Source organism: Myotis daubentonii, chromosome 17 (assembly GCF_963259705.1).
Source record: "Myotis daubentonii chromosome 17, mMyoDau2.1, whole genome shotgun sequence".
Lineage (NCBI taxonomy): Eukaryota > Metazoa > Chordata > Mammalia > Chiroptera > Vespertilionidae > Myotis > Myotis daubentonii.
In genome coordinates this window covers 8,616,298-8,636,865 of record NC_081856.1, presented here as the reverse complement: position 1 = coordinate 8,636,865, position 20,568 = coordinate 8,616,298, and the positions used below count along the sequence as shown (strand labels likewise).

General features: G+C 38.7%; 1 protein-coding gene across 1 annotated transcript; it reads left to right on the top strand.

The window, feature by feature from the left end:
- The first annotated feature begins 5,500 nt into the window (after positions 1-5,500).
- On the top strand, positions 5,501-18,567 carry CLXN (calaxin). Its single transcript, XM_059672714.1, has 6 exons — positions 5,501-5,661; positions 10,742-10,900; positions 11,768-11,872; positions 13,009-13,160; positions 13,435-13,539; positions 16,757-18,567. Exons 1-6 carry the CDS (start codon positions 5,604-5,606, stop codon positions 16,814-16,816), a joined length of 639 nt encoding a protein of 212 aa, XP_059528697.1. The 5' UTR covers positions 5,501-5,603; the 3' UTR covers positions 16,817-18,567.
- Positions 18,568-20,568: the final 2,001 nt, after the last annotated feature.

Here is a 20,568-nt window from a genome sequence, read left to right as displayed (position 1 = left end):
CATCCAGGAGTGCCTGGATCTGTAAGGGAAACAGCACCTTTTAGTTCTACCCCTTCACTCTGAATGGGTTCCTGGCCTCCATGAACCTCATGGTCTATCTAAGATGTCTGCTGGAGCTCCAGCCATTAAATAGACAGGATCATGCGAGAGGAGAGGCTTATAAGCCAGGCGGAGGCCAGGCCCTGGGGAACTGTGGAAACCACGCCAAGAGGCTTGGATATATCTTGCAGGCACCCAGAAGGCATTTCAATATTAAGCAGAAGGAAGACATGACTGACTGGCTTTGTGTTTTAGCTAAATCACTTTGGCAATCCTTTGGATGGCTTAAAGAAGCATCAGGTAGGAGACAATGGGCTATTGCGGGAGCTAAGCAAGGGCAAAAAGGATGAATAAAACAGGAGGTGCAGCCGTGGAGGTAGTGAGCATGCCTGCACTTCCTGGGAAGATAGATGAGAAGAAAAGACATAACTAATATGATACTGCAAAGGAATTTTGACTTCCTCCTGGCTGGGAGTGTGTAGGTATGGAATAACATAGAAGAAGCAGTATTTTTAGGGGAGAAACGGGTTTCAGGGAAGAACAATGTAGAAGGGTCCTGTGCAAAGATGGATCGTGTAAGGTAAATGTTCACAATGGAAGAGAAATGTGTTGGGTACAGTTGAAAGGGGTTAGACAGATCGAGGCTAAGAAATAAAGTCTCCTAAAGGGGTAAGATCATTGGAGAAAAGTAATTATGGGAGCTTCCTGTTCTCTGGGTGATCAAGAATAATGGAGGCAAGGAATGTGGTTACAAGGGCCGGGTCTCAAGTATTTGGATGGTACATGCGCTTTTCTGGTCGGCATTGTTCCAGAGGTGTAGGCAGTGCCAGGCATGGTGTGAGAGGATAAGCCTGGTCTGGTTTTGTGTAGGAGGTATGTGACAGCTGCCATGAGTAGTGTCAGAATGCCACCAGGAGCTCCGGGCTCCCTGGAAAGAGGCAGGCCCTTCCTGGCCCTGTGGTGGTTATGTGGATAGGGCAGTTGGGTGCCCATGACCCAGCACTCCGTGGGGAGGAGCCCAGAGGGTGCCGCAGGATTTCTTGGGCATCTCCTTCAGGCCTGGAGGAGCAGCTTCCTTACTCAGCCCGTTGACATAACTGCCATCACATTAATTACTTCTCGCATGCCACATCTTAATTTACAACTTCATAAATTACATGTAAGATATAAGAATCCTTCCCTGGCCAGCTTGGCTCAGTAGTTACAGCATCAGTCCATGGACCAAAAGGTCTAGGGTTCGATTCCAGGTCAAGGGCATGTACCTTGGTTTCAGGTTTGATCCCCAGCCCCATGTGGCAATTGCTGGAGGCAACCAATCAATGTGTGTCTCTCCTTCCTCTCTCCCTTCCACTCTGTCTGAAAATCAATGGAAAAAATATCCTCTGGTGAGGTTTAAAAAAACACACCACAAAAAAGATATAAGAATCCTATCCTTAGTAAGCCCTAGGCACTTACCTTACTTCTTGATTATGACTTTAAAAAACTTATGTAGAAATGTATTAACACCAGTGAATATTGACAGTATATTTTGAGACAAGCTCTTCTTTAGTACTTACCCCTTTACAGGCCTGGTATGCATTCACAGGGCTCTCCATGAAGGGGTGCTATGCGGCGGGCGGGGGACGGGGGTGTGGTGGTGAGGGAGGATCATCTCTGCTCAGGTGATTTCTCCCATCACTCTCCCTTAATACAGACAATAGAAAGTGGAATGTGTTATCAAGCTTCAGAGGTATAGAAGAATAGGTCCATGGTTGGCAAACTGCGGCTCGCGAGCCACATGCAGCTCTTTGGCCCCTTGAGTGTGGCTCTTCCTAAGCCTTAGAAGTACCCTAATTAAGCTAATAACAATATACCTACCTATATAGTTTAAGTTTAAAAAATTTGGCTCTCAAAAGAAATTTCAATCGTTGTACTGTTGATATTTGGCTCTGTTGACTAATCAGTTTGCCGACCACTGGAATAGGTGATATATAAGAGATACAAATAGACATAAACACAGGAAAAAAGAATGTGAGTGAGAGTGAGGGCACAAAAGAAGACGGGGGGTCACGTAGTTGACAATCCAGGGGGGAGGAGAGATTAGAGAAAGAAAGCTGTCAGTCACTGTGGCAAGCATTGGAAAGAAACTGGTCCAGAGGCAGAGAAAAGACCACAGGGTATGGAGGGATTCACTTTATATGGGGAGTCAAAAACTCGCATTTCCTCTGGGGATCGGAGAAGAATATGCATAAGGCCTGGGGTGAGACAGCTGGGTGGTTGGAGGTACTGAAAGCAGACTGTCATTTCAGCAGAGCAGCCAAAAGAAAAAGTGGTAAGAGAGCAGGGGAGATTCAACCACCCAAATAATTGCCTAAAATCACCTCACAACTTCTCATCACTATATCTTCAAAATAAAATTGGTAAAATTAAATTGAAATTGCATAGATAGATAGTTAACCTTTATATTTTTCTTTTATTGAAGTAATTTCATAATAGGTTTGTAATATACTTGGAAATCAGTTCTATGATGTCATTTCCTAAACAGTTTCCAAATGCCTTTATCATAAAGGGTTCACATTAAATAAAACACTTTCATCAATTCAAGGTCCAAATTATTTATCATGGCAAAACTCCAACTAATTGTGAGTCCAAGGGGAGATTGTTTTGCACACAGAATTAGAAATATTTATAGCATTAATAGTCACTTTTATGTACTTTTTATTTACAAAAGTATCCATCTCAAAGTCGCTTGAATTTTGGAAAGTTCTATGATCATTTCATGCACAGTAAAATTTGTGTACAGTACAAATTAAACACAGTTTTTTATTATTCCATTGTCAATTGATTTGATATGAGGTAACTGTTCTGGCTTAATTGCCTTACTCTGAAAAAGCCCTGAGGGGAAAGCAATCCTATATCTAATCAACACGAGAACAGAAATTTCAATTTGCCTTGAAATGTGATTAGTTGAGTCTCTCAGGCCTACCTCTTGTTTCTAAACTCTGCAAATACTAAGTGCAAAAACTTCACAAAAAATGTGAAGAAAGTTCTAAAGTTTGAGAATATGTTGACAAAACTGCCCGTAATAAATACCTTGTTTTCCCTGAGGGTTTTCAAGACCTCATAGGAAGTATAATTCTGCAGGCCACTCTCTCAGAGAAGTGAGTTTTATAGAACAATGCGCTTGGAAATTTTCTGCTAAAAGAATAGCATGGAAGAAAGAATATGGGAAGGAGGAAGAATGTAAAAGAGGACACCTCAAAAGTTTTATTAGCAGGTTAAGTAATTCTGCTTGGTAGAACAGATTTGTTTCTTTTTTAAAATACATTTTTATTGATTTAGAGACAGAGGAAGGCAGAGGGAGAGAAACATTAAAGTGGATGTGAGAGAGAAACATCAATCAGTTGCCTCCCATACACACCCCATACATGTGTTGGAACCCATAAAGTGGGTTTGTGGAATTGAACCTGACTGAGAATTGAACTGGCAGCCCTTTGGTGCATGGACAGTGCTCAGCCAACTGAGCTACACCAGCCAGGGTATTTTTGATCCTTAATTTCAACTTTCCGTGGTTTTGTCCTGACTTCATTTTTTCCACTTCAAGGGAACATGGTTGATGGGTCCTAGGCCTGAAGCTTGTGAATGAAGAACTGTTTAATTCATCCATCGGTGTTCCCCAACAAGCACTGAGTGTATCTTCGGGGATACCTGAAGAGACCCATCATTGTGACCCCACCAGAGAAGTCCTACTCCCCAAGATGTGCCAATCGAGGTCCCTTCAGAAAACCTAGTAGAAGGAAGGTTCTTAATAGACCCACAAGCAGAAACAGACCTACAGTTTCTTTTATTGTAACTACCGACAACCATTCTTTTGGCTCCATGTCTTTTGAAATGAGCACTACAATAACCTCTATGAATTAAATATTTCCTACAATTTTATAATCTGACAAAAGCCACTATGGTTTCACAGGTGAGTATAATTAGAATATGTCCAGTCCTCCCCAGCTGTTGTCTGTAATCTCATTAGAAATGTCACAGCTGCTAGATAAGAAGACATATAGGAATACTATTTAATCAGAAAACTGTTGGAAACTCATAATCACTATCATTATATATTGGTTAACTGTTGGCAGGAAATTTTCTTTAGGATAATACAGTCCCTGCCTTCACCAAGCATCATTGACTCTGGTGTCAAACAGCATCCCAATTTTTTATTCAACAAATAAATAAAACAAGGAAAAAACCAGAGACCTCAACACTGAAACTATTTTTTAATTGATTTTTTTAGAGAGAGAGGAAGAGAGAGGGATAAAGAGATAGAAACATCGATAAGAGAGAAACATCAATCGGGTGCCTACTGCATGCCCCCTATTGGGGATTGAGCCCACAACCCAGGCATGTGTCTGACCTGGAAGATTCACATTAACTGTGACCTCCTGGTTTATGGGTCGATGTTCAGGCACTGAGCCACACCAAACAGGTGAAACTATTTTATATTGGATTGTTACTCATGGTTGGCAGAATTTTTCTGTTTTCAGCCTAACAATGACAGTATGTATACTATAAAATAATTTGTATTCCAAGGTATTTCCCCTCTAACGTTAAACAAGTAGATACACTAGACAATACTGTAGGTTTTGTACTCCTGGCTGAACTAACCCATTTTATTGTTGTCCTAATTCAAAGATGGTGTTCCATCTGTGGTTAAGAAGAGCAGAAAGCCTTCCCACATTAAAGATGTAAGAACTATTCTTTGTTTGCAGACTTGTCTGTCAAATAAGTAAAAAATTCCTTCAGTTTTACTTAAAGGAATATTTTCCAGAAAAGCAATATTGGGCTCAACCCCACAGATAAGTGTCAGTTGTCAGTCTGTTTATTGGGAAAGCTGCCCCCTTTAACTAGCTTAAAAATTGCTAGTGTCTTTTTCCCAGATTCTACTGACAGCCTCACCCCACGCCCAAGAATAAGGGGGAGGGGAGAGAGGGAGAGAAAAAAAACCTATTCCAAGTTCTTCCCACCCTTCTGTACCCCATAAAACAACCGTCTGGATTACACACCTGCTAATTCTGGAAGCTCCTCCAAGTTCCCCAAATCTCCCAGTAGATTGTAAGCTTCCCTGGGTACAGCGCTCACCACCCCAAACACCCTTCTCACAGCGTGCACAAGGTATTTTAGACCTTGATGAATCCCTGTGCAGTCCATCAAAGGTGCTGTGAACCCAAAAGACAGCAACAGCTGAAAAATCAGCATTCCGACTTCAATCAGAACACAGTCCGCAATTGTGTTCGGCCAGGACCCTCCAAGTAGGGCTGCGCTCCCCAGCCCCAGGAGCGAATCAGAAGCTGGCCCAGCGGTTGCCATGGCCACGTTGTTTGTTAGCGCGGTGCACGCACACTGCGCGCGCCAGGGAACCAATCAGCGGCCGGCCAGGGCGTTGCCATGGCCACTTTGTGTGTTAGAGCACAGCAGGTGTGGGGCGATGGAGACCCAGGGCGCTTTTCCCCGGCCCAGACCCAGGCCCAGCGAGGATCCCGGCAGCCGCATCCCTAGACACCCGCCACTGCCTGATTTCCTGAGCGCGCGGCATGAACCGCAAGAAGTTGCAGAAGTTGACGGACACCTTAACTAAAAATTGCAAGCATTGTAAGTAGGAATCAAGTGCTGGATTAGCACAGGCTCCTGGTCCAGGTCTCCTGCCCTACCGGGTGCTAAAATTTTCTGCCCAACCTGCTTCCTAACTCCCAGCCTTTCCACCACCCTTAAAGAGAAGCCTAGCCGTAACCGGTTTGGCTCAGTGGATGGAGCGTGGGCCTGTGGACTGAAGGGTCCAGGGTTCGATTCCGGTCAGGGGCGTGTACCTTGGTTGTGGGCATGCAGGAGGCAGCTGATCGATGTTTCTGACTCTCTATCTCTCTCCCTTCCTCTCTGTGAAAAGTCAATGAAATATATTAAAAAAAAAAAAAAAGAAGAAGAAGCCTGGACGGGAATACCTGGATGTTAGCTTTTCGGAGCAGGCTCCACGCCTGCCAATCAACTTAAGGATCGCTATCCAGGTGTCCAGGCATCTATGATTGCACTCCCACAAGTACACTTACTTCCTTCTCAAGCGCTCTTCTTAATTTACCCTTACATTACAGAAATGTGATTTATATACCCAGGAGACACATGTGGTTTTAGACTCGGTCATAGGTGTAAAGTGACTATTAAAAACCAGGGAGTCGAGAAAAGTATCACAAGCAACATACACCTGCATTCTAGCTTTCTAGAGCAAGTAAAATGACAGGGTTCAATACCAGATACTTACCAAGAGATCCATAAGGGAAAATGGTTATCAAGGACTGAACACCCTTAGGAAGCAAACCTATGTCAGAGCTGGAAGGGAAGTGGGCCCAAAGAGCTCACCGAAGCTAAACACATGGTAAAGAATCTGTTCCCAGCTCTAGACTTCCACTTTCCAGTTGCTGGTGGGGTTGCAGGGTACTTTGCCAGTGACAAGAGGAGCACTTATTAAAGGTACCTGCTCCAACTGCACATTCTAAAAGGCGGTCCTAGAATTTCCTAGGTAACTTTAGAATTGTATTCAGACTGAAAAACAGAACTGTACCTGGGCCAGGAAGATAAGGACATGGTTTAGGTGAAGACGGTGTTGTCCAATGAGCAAGCTTATGAATTGTATGCTGATTGCAAAACTACTGGCCACCTGAGGAAATAGAAGAAGACATAATCCCAAGACCACTCCCACTGTGCAAAGAAGGAGGAACAAACGTGTTTTAATGTAGTTCTAGAGATTACAGGATCTCGTTTCTTTTAATTGTATGTGTACCTAATGCAATGAGTAGTAAGAAAGGCTCTCTTAGTGGAGTGGTGCTGTAAATGAAAATTAGAGTGTGTATAAGTATCTAAAACTTCTTAGAAAAATAGTCATCCTGTCATCTAAGGCATTATTATGGTTATTATAATATGATGAGAGTTTGTTCTGTTGTTGTTTTTCTTAAAATACTTCCATTTCTGGGAGAAGACCACACCCTATAAAACATCTGGTAAACACTTTGAATAAAAAATGCAATAATTTCAATATACAATGCTGAATTTAATTTGCTCCCTGTTCAGTACGTTTGCAAACAGACATTCTGTGAATAATTAAGAGGTGAGTGTATTAAAAGATAAAGAAACACATGGCAGGATAAACTCTTTTGCTTTTTGTACTTACATAAACATTTTAAAGTGAGCCTGAAAAACTTGGATGATTACTAGTTAAATTCTATAGGAAGAGTTTCAAGTCCTTGACATTAAATTCCTTTAAACAGAGGACCTTTCACCTAAAGTTATATTTCCTTTCAGTTGGCAGATGATAATCCCACTAGGATTAAATGGATAAATTTTGTGGAATCAGAGAAGAAAGTATCTTCAGTGGTCATATAGTTAATCTGCAACTTTACAGATATGATCTGAAGAACAATCAAACCAACCCCAAAAAATGAAAGCCCATCCTTGAATTTTTCTTAACTGTATTTAGTATTGTATTCTAGAACTTAAGAAAATTTCAGCAAGAAAAGTTTTCTTATGTCTAACTTGGATCTTTGGGTAATAAATTAAGCTAATATTCTTTAATCTTTATTTCAGCCAAGATGGAAAAGATGAAACGTAAAATGCTGAGTGAAGGGGATGTTGAATAGTCATTCTTTAAGCAGTCTTTTCTTTCCCAACTAGCCAACAGCCTTTTTACTTTGAGAATATTTTTAAATTGTGGTTAAATTTTACTATTTTAATTGTACAGCTCTGTGTATTCAATTTATTCAAATCGTTGCACAACTGTTACCACCATTAAGCTCCAGAACATTTTTATCTTTCCCAACTGAAACTCTATACCCATTATAGTATAACTCCCCATTTTCCACTTCCCCAAACCCCTGGCAACTACCATTCTACTTTCTGTCTCTATTAATTTCATCACTCTAGGTATAGCATATAAGTGAAATCATACAGTATTCTTTTGTGTTTGGCTTATTTCACTCATCATAAAGTTTTCAAGTTTCATCCATGCTATAGCATGTGCCAAAATTTCCTTCCTTTATAAAACCAAATACTCACCCATAGTATGCATTTACTATATTTTGTTTATCCATTCATTCCCCAGTGGACACTTGATTGCTTCCACTTTTGGCTACTGTGACTAATGTTGCTATGATCTTTGGTGTGCAACAATCATGTCAAACTCGTGGCCTGGGGGCCACATGTGGCCCACAATGAATATTTTTTGCGGCCCAGCTAATATAATGGTATGTAAGAAATATTTTAATAAAAATGTTGTAACTTAATTTTTACAATATTCTGTTATACATAATCCTATATAATAAAAGCATAGTATGCAAATTGTCCCCTCAACCACGAGTTGTCCGGGAATTCGACCAGGGGGCAGGGCCAGCCAGGGGAAGGGAGGTCAGGCCCCGGCTGGCAGCCAGCAGCTGCTAGGAACTCTACCAGTGCACGAATTTCATGCACTAGGCCTCTAGTTATTAATAATGAACTACAACATTTGCTAATGACTGATTACTGTAATCATGTTGCATTCATTTCCCTTATGCGCCTTATGCGCAGGCACACCATTCTCTCCACTAATACTGGCAGCAAATATTTTAGCAGATGATTGCCACATCATTAGTCTTGGACTGACTTGTTTGCTGTGCACAACAGGAAATATTTCGCTTTCAGAGAACAAGAAAAATAGGTTTATTTGCATTACGCTTAATAATTTGTGCAGTTATTCAGTGTCTGTTAAGTTAATGTTCAAGAAAAAAATATTAATTTTTATTAAAATGTTCCATTATTTTATGTTAACGATTACTCATTTATTTCAGCCCTTTTTATTCAGCATGTCTCTATTGAAATAAACCTATGTTTCTATGAAAATTGAAGCTTTGTTTTTTTTCTGCTCACATAAACTTAAACCTTGTTTACTTGGCCCATGGCAGCCCTTGAGTTTGACATGCTTGGTGTCCAAGTATTTGAGCCCCTGCTTTCAGTTCTCTGGGTATATACCCAGAAGTGAATCACTGGATTACACAGAATTTCTGTGTTTAACTTTTTGACAAACTGGGATACCATTTTCTACTGCAACTAACAGCTCTTTTAAAAATTATAATCATTATGCTCTTGTCTATTATTTAATTTATTGACTAAATCATTTGTTTTTCAAGGTTTTTAATATCCCTCTTACGTTTTGGTATCCCAAACCAGAAATCACACTCAGGCCTGTCCTGACCTGTAGGAGTAGATGTGATTTCTCCATTTCTATGTTCTGTCTTCTTTTACATGCATGCGGGTTTTGTCCTTGTTTTAAAAAATACTCTGTCTTGTTTTGAAATAAACTCATCCCCATCTTCTACCTATAATTCATATTTAAACTCACTTTTTTGTTCTTTTTTTTAAAAAAATATATTTTTATTGATTTTTTACAGAGAGGAAGGGAGAGGGATAGAGAGTTAGAAACATCGATGAGAGAGAAACATCAATCAGCTGCCTCCTGCACACCCCCCACTGGGGATGTGCCCACAACCAAGGTACATGCCCTTGACCGGAATTGAACCTGGGATCCTTCAGTCCGCAGGCTGATGCTCTATCCACTGAGCCAAATTGGTTAGGACTCACTTTTTTGTTCTTAATGCTAGGCAATAACCCTTCCACTTAACATATCTGAAATGGGAATTGGAACACAAATAATTATCTCACTCTTTAAGAACACCACCCTTTATACAATGATGTGTGTTGACAAATATGAATGCGTGTGTATCCTTTCAATAAAAATTGCCTTCATTCAAAGTACTGCTGAATAATTGCATGTTAATTTCATTTCATCTGCAATAAGAGCTACAAGAGTGCTAAAATATGTTTAAACACTTTTTTTGGAAAATGGGTGATTTTAATTTCCAAAATCTCAATTATGGATTTACTAAGGTTAATATGAAATAAAAATTGTCTCCTGACTTTCAGGAGCCTGGTATCTATTTCCAGGGGAATGCTAAATTACAAGTCTCATGATTGCCTGTAATCAAAATGCAAGGAAAGTTAGCATTCTTAAACATTACCGTACTTACTTTGAATCATATCCCTACTGCCTTTTAAAGTTTAGAATTGGACCCCATGATCATTATTCAGGTAACTTGACTGATACTGTCTTCTTTTTTCCTAAGTGTGACTGAACTTGCACCTGTTGGATATTGGAGGGAAGGCTTTTTCTCTCATTTTAGTGGAGAATCCTCTTTAGTAGCCATCCTCTGTTAACTTAAGGGTCATGAATCTCAAAACAGATATGTCTTCTGCCCTGGCTGGGTAGCTCAGTTGGTTGGAACATCCCCATAACCCCCTGTAATCTACAAGGTTGGGGATGATTCCAGGTCAGGGCACATACCACATACCTAGGTTGCAGTTGGATCCCTGATGGGGATGTGTAGGGGAGGCAATTCTCTCTCTCTCTCTCTCTCTCTCTCTCTCTCTCTCTCTCTCTCTCTCTCTCTCTCTCTCTCTCTCTCTCTCTCTCTCGCCTCTCTAAAATCAGTAAAAACATAGCCTCGGATAAGGATTAAAAAAATACCATAGGATTGCTGACAGCTACATATCTGATGGCTTTAAAATGTTAGTCTATAAATTCATTAATGCAAAATTTAAGTTAGAAATTAAAGATTAAAACACATTTTTGTTATATCTTAACTTTATTTTTCCACAGTTAATAAATTTGAAGTGCAGTGTCTTATAAAACTCTATTATAACTTGGTGGGAGATATAATAGAGCGACAAGGTGTGGTCAATGGACTGGATCGTAATGCATTTAGAAACTTCTTGCATGTGACATTTGGAATGACAGATGACATGATTATGGACAGAGGTAAGGAGAAATACAAATCTAGCCATAACTGAAGAAAAAGTATTGAGTTGGACTTACTGTTTGTAAAACCTTGATGTTCTATATTCCCAATTTCATTCAAATATAAAATTTAAATCTTTATATTCAAGAAAAATATCATAGGAGAGGGAAATGAGAGTGAGGGGGGCTAAGGGGGGATAAATGGTGATGGAAAAAGACATGAGTTGGGGTTTGAACACACAATACAATATGTAGATAATGTATTACAGAATTATATACCTTACAACTATATAATTGTGTTAACCAATGTAACCCCAATAAATTAAATTTTTTTAAAAGAAAAAGATCATAGGGATGGAAATAGTATCCACTCTATTTTGTGTATTTAAGAAGTGGACAGAGTCAGCTTGAATAATTAGGTTTCCCTTACTTTAAAACAGAAAACCTAAAATATTTCTATTTTTACTTAATAAATATAATAATAAGAAGAATAATTTTAAAAGGACATTTAAGTTTCTTTACATCATTGAAAGTATTTCAATAAGAATCAAGATATAGTCCCGTCTACCATGTAATAAAGCATTACATTTGTTGAGTAACAAAAGTACAAAATTATATATTTTATGTTAATATAGCAACACATTTAATATATCAACAGTTATATGTTAATAATTAGTTATTAACATATTTAGATATTCAGAATTTACTTTGTTCCCACAAAATATGAGGAGAAAATGTGAAAGTTAGTTTCTTCCTTTGTCAAATGGGAATGTTGGACCATATGATCCTGAAGTTTTGTTTAAATTTTAAAAGTGAGTAGTACCAATGTAGATTACTGAGAGTAAAAATGCACCACAAGTATTACATTGCCCTTCTTTTTCTTTTTAGTATTCCGAGGTTTTGATAAAGACAATGATGGTTGTGTAAGTGTATCAGAGTGGGTATATGGATTATCACTGTTTCTCCGAGGAACTTTGGAAGAAAAAATGAAATGTAAGATTTCAGGTTATCCTACTGGTTTGCACATTATGCCTAACATATCTAAAACATTTTAAACCGATTTCTTCCAACCCAGCCAATGAAGTAGGTTGTCTGTTGGTTGGTTGGTTGGTTGGTTGGTTGGTTGGTTGGAATTCCCATTAGCCTCTTTTACGGAGCAAATTCAAGTCAATGCTAAAGGTTGAAAAAAAATTAATTAAAAGAAAAATCAAGAGATTTTGAAGAATAATTCATGTCAAGCAAGACTAGATAAGCACATGTTATAGGTGCTAATCATGTATATATACATTTACATTAAAGGTCTTAAGATTATGTTTTTGCATATTTAAGTACTTGAATTATAACCATAAAAGTAGGGGATATTGATTCTAGTGCTCTGATTCTTAGTTAATTCTTAATTTTGATGAAATCTGTTTAAGAATTATGTCAACATTAAATTTTTAAAATAAAAATAAAAGAATTATATGTCAGTCAGTTTTCCACGAGTTTCAAGATGAAAAATTTCAACTTATTGCTTCTTTTTTACCTCAATTTTCTTTTTTAAATTTATATTTATTGTTGAAAGTATTACAGATGTCCCTTGTTTTTCCCCCATTGACCCCCTCCACAATTCATTCCCCCCCACTGCCAGGCATTCACCACACTATGTCTGTGACCATGTATTATGCATATTTGCATAATATGCATCTAAGTTATTTGATTAATCACTCCCCCCTACTCCTCCCCCCCGCCCCCCGCTTCCCTTTGAGGATCTTCAGTCTGTTGCATGTTTCTATGTCTCTGGGTCTTTTTTGTTCATCAGTTCATTAGATTCCACCTATAAGTGAGATGATGTGATACTTGTCTTTTTCTGATTGGCTTATTTCACTCAACATAATATCTGGGGAGTATTATGCCAACTTATTGTCTCTTGTCATGCTTCTCCATAGCTGATTGTAATGAAATTTTTTCTAAGGATTGTTTCATATATTCAACAAGTGAACATTAAGCATTTATTATGGAGATTAGATTGTGTTAAGGCCTGTGGCATTGATAAGAACATCAATATAGACCTTGGTCTTGAAAACTTTTTCAGAACAAATGTTACCTTAAGGATAATATCAAATTCCTAATTGGCTATTTTTTAAAAGATTGCTTTGAAGTGTTTGATTTGAATGGTGATGGATTCATTTCAAAGGAGGAAATGTTCCACATGTTGAAGAACAGCCTTCTTAAACAGCCATCTGAAGAAGACCCTGATGAAGGAATCAAAGATTTGGTTGAAATAACACTTAAGAAAATGGTAAATATGTATAATGTAGAGTTTTATTTTAAAATTTAAAGGCTAATTGTGGGATAAAAACAATAATTCAAATGATAGTAACTATCAGTTTTCTGCTTGGTGAAATTAAACACCTGGATTATGCTCTTTTTTTTATAATATTGATAGTTCATTACAATTTAACTAGGATCACTTCTCTAATACCTTATTTCCATTAACACTTGACCATGAAAAGACAGTTGTATCTGCAATAAGTATTTTACATGTTGACGCATATACGGCTGGTCACTCCTAGGATCATGACCATGATGGGAAACTGTCCTTCTCAGACTACGAACAAGCTGTGAGAGAAGAAACTCTTCTACTGGAAGCTTTTGGACCATGTCTACCTGATCCAAAGGTAAAGAAAGATATTGTTACACTGGCCAGGGGATTGGAGCAACATTCAGGGCAATAAAAGACTGCAGGTTTGATTCCCAGTCAGGGCACATACTTGGATTATGGGTCCCATCCTTGGTTGGAGCATGTGAAGGAGGCAACTGATCAATGTTTCTCTATCACTTCTCTCTCTCTCTCTCTCTCTCTCTCTCTCTCTCTCTCTCTCTCTCTCTCTCCCCTCTCTTTCCCTTCCTCTCTATAAAATCAATAAAACACATCCTAGGGTAGGTATTTAAAAAAGGAAGAAAGATATTCTTTTTTACTGAACAGTGACCAAAATATAATGTAGGATCAACAACCAGGTCTTCTTGGTTTGGTGCGTGATGGATAAAACAAATAACCTTCAGCCACAGAGAATAGCTTATAGATAGAGAAAGCCCACTGAAGAAGAACCTGATGGTTCACTTTATGGTACTATTGTGGCCAAATGCTATTGTTTGTTTACTCATCGACTCATTCATTTATGTAGAAACAATTATTGAAGCTTACTGTGGGCCAGAAGCACATATGAAAGGCTTAATTGAAGTGCTCAAGGGTTAATATTTTTTAGGAGGAATGTCAACATAAAAATAATTACTCAACAGTATGATAAGTATTATTATTATAGTTAATGACTTATACGGGTTTCATCTATGCCATCCACTGTTATAAGCGCTATCATCTACATCACCTCATTTAATTCCCTTATCAACCCTATGAAGTAGGTAGTATTATTATTCTCATTTTACAGATGAGGAAATTGAGGTTTGAAGAGTTTAGCCCACTTGTCCAAGTTCATGCACCAATTATGAAGTACCCTGGGTCCCCTGGTTCTAGAGTCCATAGAGATATGTACAGAATATTGTGGTGCTCACAAAGAGTGCATCAAAACCAGCTGTATCAAATGACTGGTAAATGGCTGGTGGGACAAGGAAGGCTAGGCTTCAAGGACACAATAGTCAGCTAGGTCAAAATGGGGACGAATAATTAATAATCTAAGCAAAGAGAAGGCATGACGCGCACAAGAGAGAGAAATGAACCTGTATTCAAAGAGTATTTGGTGTGGTATGAAACTGCTGATGAGTGATGATGCTGGAGATGCATAGAAAGGCCAATCTCAAGGGAGCTTGTAGTTTGGATTTTGTCTTGAGTGAGTGAGGATTCATTGGAAAATTTTAAGCAGGTAGAATGATTTGGTATATAAATATTACAATACACCTTCCCCCAGTCTCTAGTCTGTATCTCCAGCTGCCTACTCAACATATCCAATAGATAATCTCAATAAATTATTGGTTTTCCCCCCAAATTTGCCCCTCCCCATCTTCTCTGTTTCAATAAATGATACCCCATACATTCAGTTAATCAATCAAAACCCTAGGAGTAATCCTTAATTTTTCTCCAATTGCACCTTTAGCTGTTCCTTCAAAATGCACCCTTGAATATAACCTCTTTTCCACAGGTCTGTTGACCACAAGCATAAATCAAGTTGCCAGCATCTGTCACATACCCTAGATCATTAGCCTCCTTGCTTCCACTGTTGTCCCCGTACTGACTATTCTTCACAATATCCAGTATATTTAAAAACACAAATGGATTCTGAAGTCTTATACAGTGGCCCCTTTCTCTCTCTCCAACCACCTCTCCCACTCTCCCTCAATCTTTCTTACCCCTGGACCTACCCCAGCTACCTCGCTATTCCTCCCTAGTTCCTTTTCCAGTTACTATAGCCTCTGTCTAGAACAGTGATGGCGAACCTATGACACGTGTGTCAGAGGTGACACGTGAACTCATTTTTTTTGGTTGATTTTTCTTTGTTAAATGGCATTTAAATATATAAAATAAATATCAAAAATATAAGTCTTTGTTTTACTATGGTTGCAAATATCAAAAAATTTCTATGTGTGACATGGCACCAGAGTTAAGTTAGGGTTTTTCAAAATGCTGACACGCCGAGCTCAAAGGTTCGCCATCACTGGTCTAGAACATCCTTTCCACAGACCTTCACATGCCTCAGACTGTCATCTCATTCAGTCTCTATTCAAGTGCCATTTCCTCATTATGCTCCAATACCATTGGCCATCTTAACTACCCCCCTCCTTTATTCTATAATCTTACTTCATAGTTCTTATCATTACATAGACTATATATACTCAAATACTTATTGTGTGTGTCACTATATAGATATAAGCTCCCTGAGGATGGGAACTTGGTCTTGTTTCTACCATATTTCCCCATATACTGTGCATAGTACATGGTAGGTACCATGTTCAGTGGATGGATGGATAGGTGAATGGATAGATCTCAGAAGTGCTTGATGGGAAGTTTTGGATCTATCTAGACCCTTACATCTTCTCAAGAACTACTTCATCATTAAGCTTTATTTTTACCCTATATCTTCAGCCTCTTCCCTCACTATTAAAACTTTCTTATCAGGATTTAAACAGGTCTAAACCTGTCCCATTTGGAAAAGAAAGGAATAGAAAAAAAGAAGTAGACAGGAAGGAGGAAGGGGGGAAAGGAGGGAGCAAAAGAAAGGGGAAGGAAGCAAGGAAGGAAAGGAAAAGAGAGATCTTACCTTAATTACACAACTACTTTTATTTTCTGTCCAATGGCTTTGTTTTTCAAAGTCAAATATCTTGAAAGAATTGTCCATATTTGCAACCTACACTACCATTACTTCTTCCTCTCCACACTTGAAGCTGCTCTTGCCGAGGTCACCACACCACACTCCCCCTATTAATCCCAAGCATCCAGCTTTTGGGTTTTTGTCTTACTAGACTACATTCCTTCCCTATGCCCAACTGTTTGTCCAGCTTCTCTTGCTCTAGGAAGCATGCCTGCTACCTGCCACCGACTGGCTGTGACATAATTAGTCCTCCTGGCCTCCCAGAGTCTGCTGTGTGTTTACTTTATTGCAGCCCTCACTTCAGTGAATTAAGCTCATCAGTTTCTGGATGGTTTCTGCCAGTAGACTGAAGATCTGGGTCGTGTAGTCTTGCTCATCTTGTAGCCCCACACTAAGTAATGTACTTGGAATATAATCTGTACTGTCACCATCTGTAAGTGAACAGAAAATGCATGACCATCACAAGTTCTTGATGTTGTTATCTTGTGTCTCTTCAAAGGAGACATACGGAATAACTTGTTTTGTTCTGCCTTTTTCGTAAGCCTGTACTAATTTTAGCACTTTTATTTTACAGAGCCAAATGGAATTTGAAGCCCACGTATTCAAAGATCCAAATGAATTCATTGATATGTGAATAACTAAATGTCTGTGTTGCCTCAAATGAGTATAAAAAAGGAGGTGTATATGTATTGTATATATATTTTTTCTACTTAGAAAGATGATATTGAATTGTGTGCTTGGGTAGGGAATGTTGTTCACTTACATATATCATTCAACTTTGGTGTAAGAACCAAGTAAAAGGGATGTAAGACAAGTTTCTTATTAAATGTTGTTGGGTTTGGGTTTAACATTGCTAGAGGTATTTTATACCTAGACATATGTTGAAGCATGTAACTATCAGAAAAGTTTGTATTAATGAAATGAATAGTCAAACTATATAATCTTGAATTATATAAGGCAATTATTAAGGCAAATATTTTTCATGTCAGAAAAATGCTAGATATAATAAAATTAAAAATCATAGAAATTACTGAATGTTTTTGGAACAGTAAATAATTAAGATGGTATTGAAAGACATTGGCATTTAACATTTAAATACCATTCTGCTAGGCACTGGGGGAGATTTAAAGAGATGAAAGAAACATGTTGCGTATTTTAATATGATCTTTATTATTGTTTGAGGCTTTGTCATTCAACCTGACTAGATTGTAAGTATCTGAGGGCTGGGGGTCATCATACCCATGTACTGTCATAACAGTACAGTCCTCTGCACAGAAAGGCTCTCAATAAATACTGTGGGTTGAAAAGTACAATAAGATAAATCCAAACTCTTGGCAAGCAGGGGAAGAGGAAAGTGCTGTTTCTTGAGTTTAATGAATGATGCATGGGCACAGCTTTCAGTTTATTTCTGGAGTCATCCTGGTTGCCCCCTTCCCCTGCCATTGCACTCAGTTGGCAAGCCTGTTCTGGCTCCCTCTGCTTCCTACATCAGCTCTACTCTGTCCTCGTCACTGCCTTGGATTCCCCTTGCATACTCCCTTATAAGGGGACCTGACTTCCCCTCTGCCCCCCACTATCCAGCAGGTGCCTCTGGGCGTTGGGTGGAAGCGTGAAAAGATGGGCTTAGTTATGCTCTTTGAGTTGTTGTCTATCTCTTTAGTAAACATACCCAAGCAGCTAATATCTCTTCTGTCAATATGTAAATATTTAGAAGCTTTGGGGATATTAAATACCTTTTACTATATAAGATGAAGCAAACAAGTACATTGTATTAAAAAATGGACAGTTACAAATAAGTGGAATAAGCAATTCCAAGAAATAAAGACATTTCACTGTCCAAGTATTTTCCTAAAATTTTAGATTGATATTGAGATGGACTTTGACACAATTTTTCTATCTTAAGCATGTATAAATAATGTAATACACAATACTTTTCATTTTGTAATTGTATTTTTCTGATTATAAAGTAACAGAGATTAACTGAAGAATACTTCAGAAGTTTAGGAAATTCAACAAATAAATTTAAATTATTCATTAATATTCTGGGATAGGTTCTTTCAGGTTCTCTTAAGGCACCCTATATGTTTTTAGGTGATCATGTTGAAAATGCTCTTTTGTAAGCTGCTGGTTTTGTGCACCACGATCTCACGAACATTTTCTCAGGTCATTAGATGTTTGTCTGCAGCCTCACTTGTAATGGCTGCCTGGTGTCCCATCACTACAGACTCACTCAACCACTTCCCTGCCACTGACATGTGTTGGTTCACACATTTTTGCTATTATAAATAATTTCTGAAATGAACTATTCTTATAGACAAATCTTCTCACATGCATTATTGGTTACTTACTTGGGGTAAGTTTGTAAATAGAGGAATGTTGAGTTAGAGGCCACTGTGATCTTGAGATTTGTAGTACATGTTACCAGATTACCCTCCAGAAAGGCCTACTGTGCTCAATGCATGAGAGGCCGATTCTTTTCCATGTGGTGCACATTCTTTGAACTTCTTTGCTAACATCGTGCACCATAATTGGCCATGATTTTAATGTATCATTTAAAGAACTAATCTTATACAGCTGTACCTAAACTTTTTATTGTAGTTTGATTAAAAAAATCCATTTCCAAGTGAATAACCCTGTTTTATTACATATTATTTAAAACTAAAATAAAATTCTTAAAACAATTCTAAATAATTTAAGTGAACCCTAAGATGATGTTAGTACTTGACCGTAAGATCTCATAGGCTCTGTTTACACCCCTCGGCTGTTCCTCATCATAATCTACCCAAATCATTTCCTCTGCTAGTATATCTAGATTTCTGGAGCCCTTCATTTCACTACTGTAGAACTCATAAGTGATTTTAACACTGAAATTTTACTCAACTTAATAGCAGGGTCATCTGAGTACAGAGGACCTTTGAAGACGAGATTTCTTCCCTCTTACCCTGAGCTCTGCCGCCAGTCTTGTCCTGAGTCCTCATCCCGCGAGGTACAGCCAGTGTTTCTCAGCCCCATGTTTGCCTGCCTTCAGGGCGACTCACTGGGACGATGGATGAACAAGTGTAATTTGGAAGATTGAGTGTAACCTTTCTCTCACTGACTTCTCAACGCTTTGGCTTCCCCGTCTCCTCCCCGTGCTCTGCAAAGAGGAGCAGAAAGCTGGCCAGGCCCCTTTGGGAGAGCAGAGTATCGCCCCGCAAGCAGCTTGGAGAGATTCTGTTTGGGAAACAATCAAGTACTTTTTTTAAACGACAGGATTTTAAAACTGCCACTGCATTCTGGTAGTCCTGCATTCTTAACCTGTAAATATCTTTGGGTACAAGATTGCACTTGTAAGAAGCCAAACCAGCAATTGCTTGCATTATAAAATCATCCAAAACATTCACTAAGTTCCTGCTTTGTGCTAAGCCATGAGGGTTAAAATATTCTAGGTCAGTTGCTCTGCCCTCACCTTGTTCATATTATATGGTAAGACTCTATGCTGTGCGACAGTTATCAATGTTTAGATTCACTGTGACAGTCCCTCTCCTGCCTCCTTCTCCCCTACTCCCCCCCCAAAGATATATAATTTGTAGTTAAAGAATATTATTAAAGGAAATTAAATATACTGTGAAACTAAAAAGATAGTAATGTCTATAAGATGTTTCTTTAAGCTGTTCCTTAGGTTGTCCATTTTTCCTAGTCCATTTAATCTAACTGGGTCCATTTCCTGACAGAATCAGCCTCTAACTCCCCCATAGTCATCCAGAACTGATGATTATTTCTCACCAAGTATGGCAAAGAAAGGGTGGGAATTGCATTTGGCATGGAGAGACTATGAAAGATACACAATAAAATAAAACTTTAATCCATGTATGTGTTAATTACAGTTCATCACATTGTCAAGGTTGGTTGGTAATAGTTCAAAAAGAGGTAGAAGTAAAATATTTATCTTTTCTGATTTTGCAGCCACCCTTTCTGTTAGAGTAAAGCAAATGATCTCTTGAAGTATTTCCAGCCTCAGTTACCATTGAAGGAGGAGCCACCTGAATACAGCCACGCCAATCGAAGCCCCCTTCTCATGAGATGTATCTGAAGGAAACTTGCTCAGTTTCACAGGGGGAGCAACAGAGGAAAGAAGTCTAACGGTGGAATATTCTGTGTGAAGCAAAGCATGCTTCTACATCTGAAATGTCTTTATCAGAGTGCCATTACCTTCTGCAGTAGTTCATTGCTCTCAGTTCCCTCACTGGTAATTTGTGGCTTTCTGTGAACCTCATGCCTCCTACCTAATCTGTCAAGAATATATTTCTTCCTCTAAGACACACATCCTCTTGTTTATTTTCACCTTCTCCTGCCTGGTCATCCCACACTGCCTCTATTATGTGGTCCAACCAGACTCACAGAGAG

What these genes read in the sequence shown, in the direction of transcription:
- CLXN (XM_059672714.1), top strand. Translation starts at nt 5,604, where the DNA reads ATGAACCGCAAGAAGTTGCAGAAGTTGACGGACACCTTAACTAAAAAT. An exon ending in TGACATGATTATGGACAGAG is followed by an intron (nt 10,901 to 11,767) that starts GTAAGGAGAAAT and finishes TTTTCTTTTTAG; the next exon opens with TATTCCGAGGTTTTGATAAA. An exon ending in CATGTCTACCTGATCCAAAG is followed by an intron (nt 13,540 to 16,756) that starts GTAAAGAAAGAT and finishes TTTATTTTACAG; the next exon opens with AGCCAAATGGAATTTGAAGC.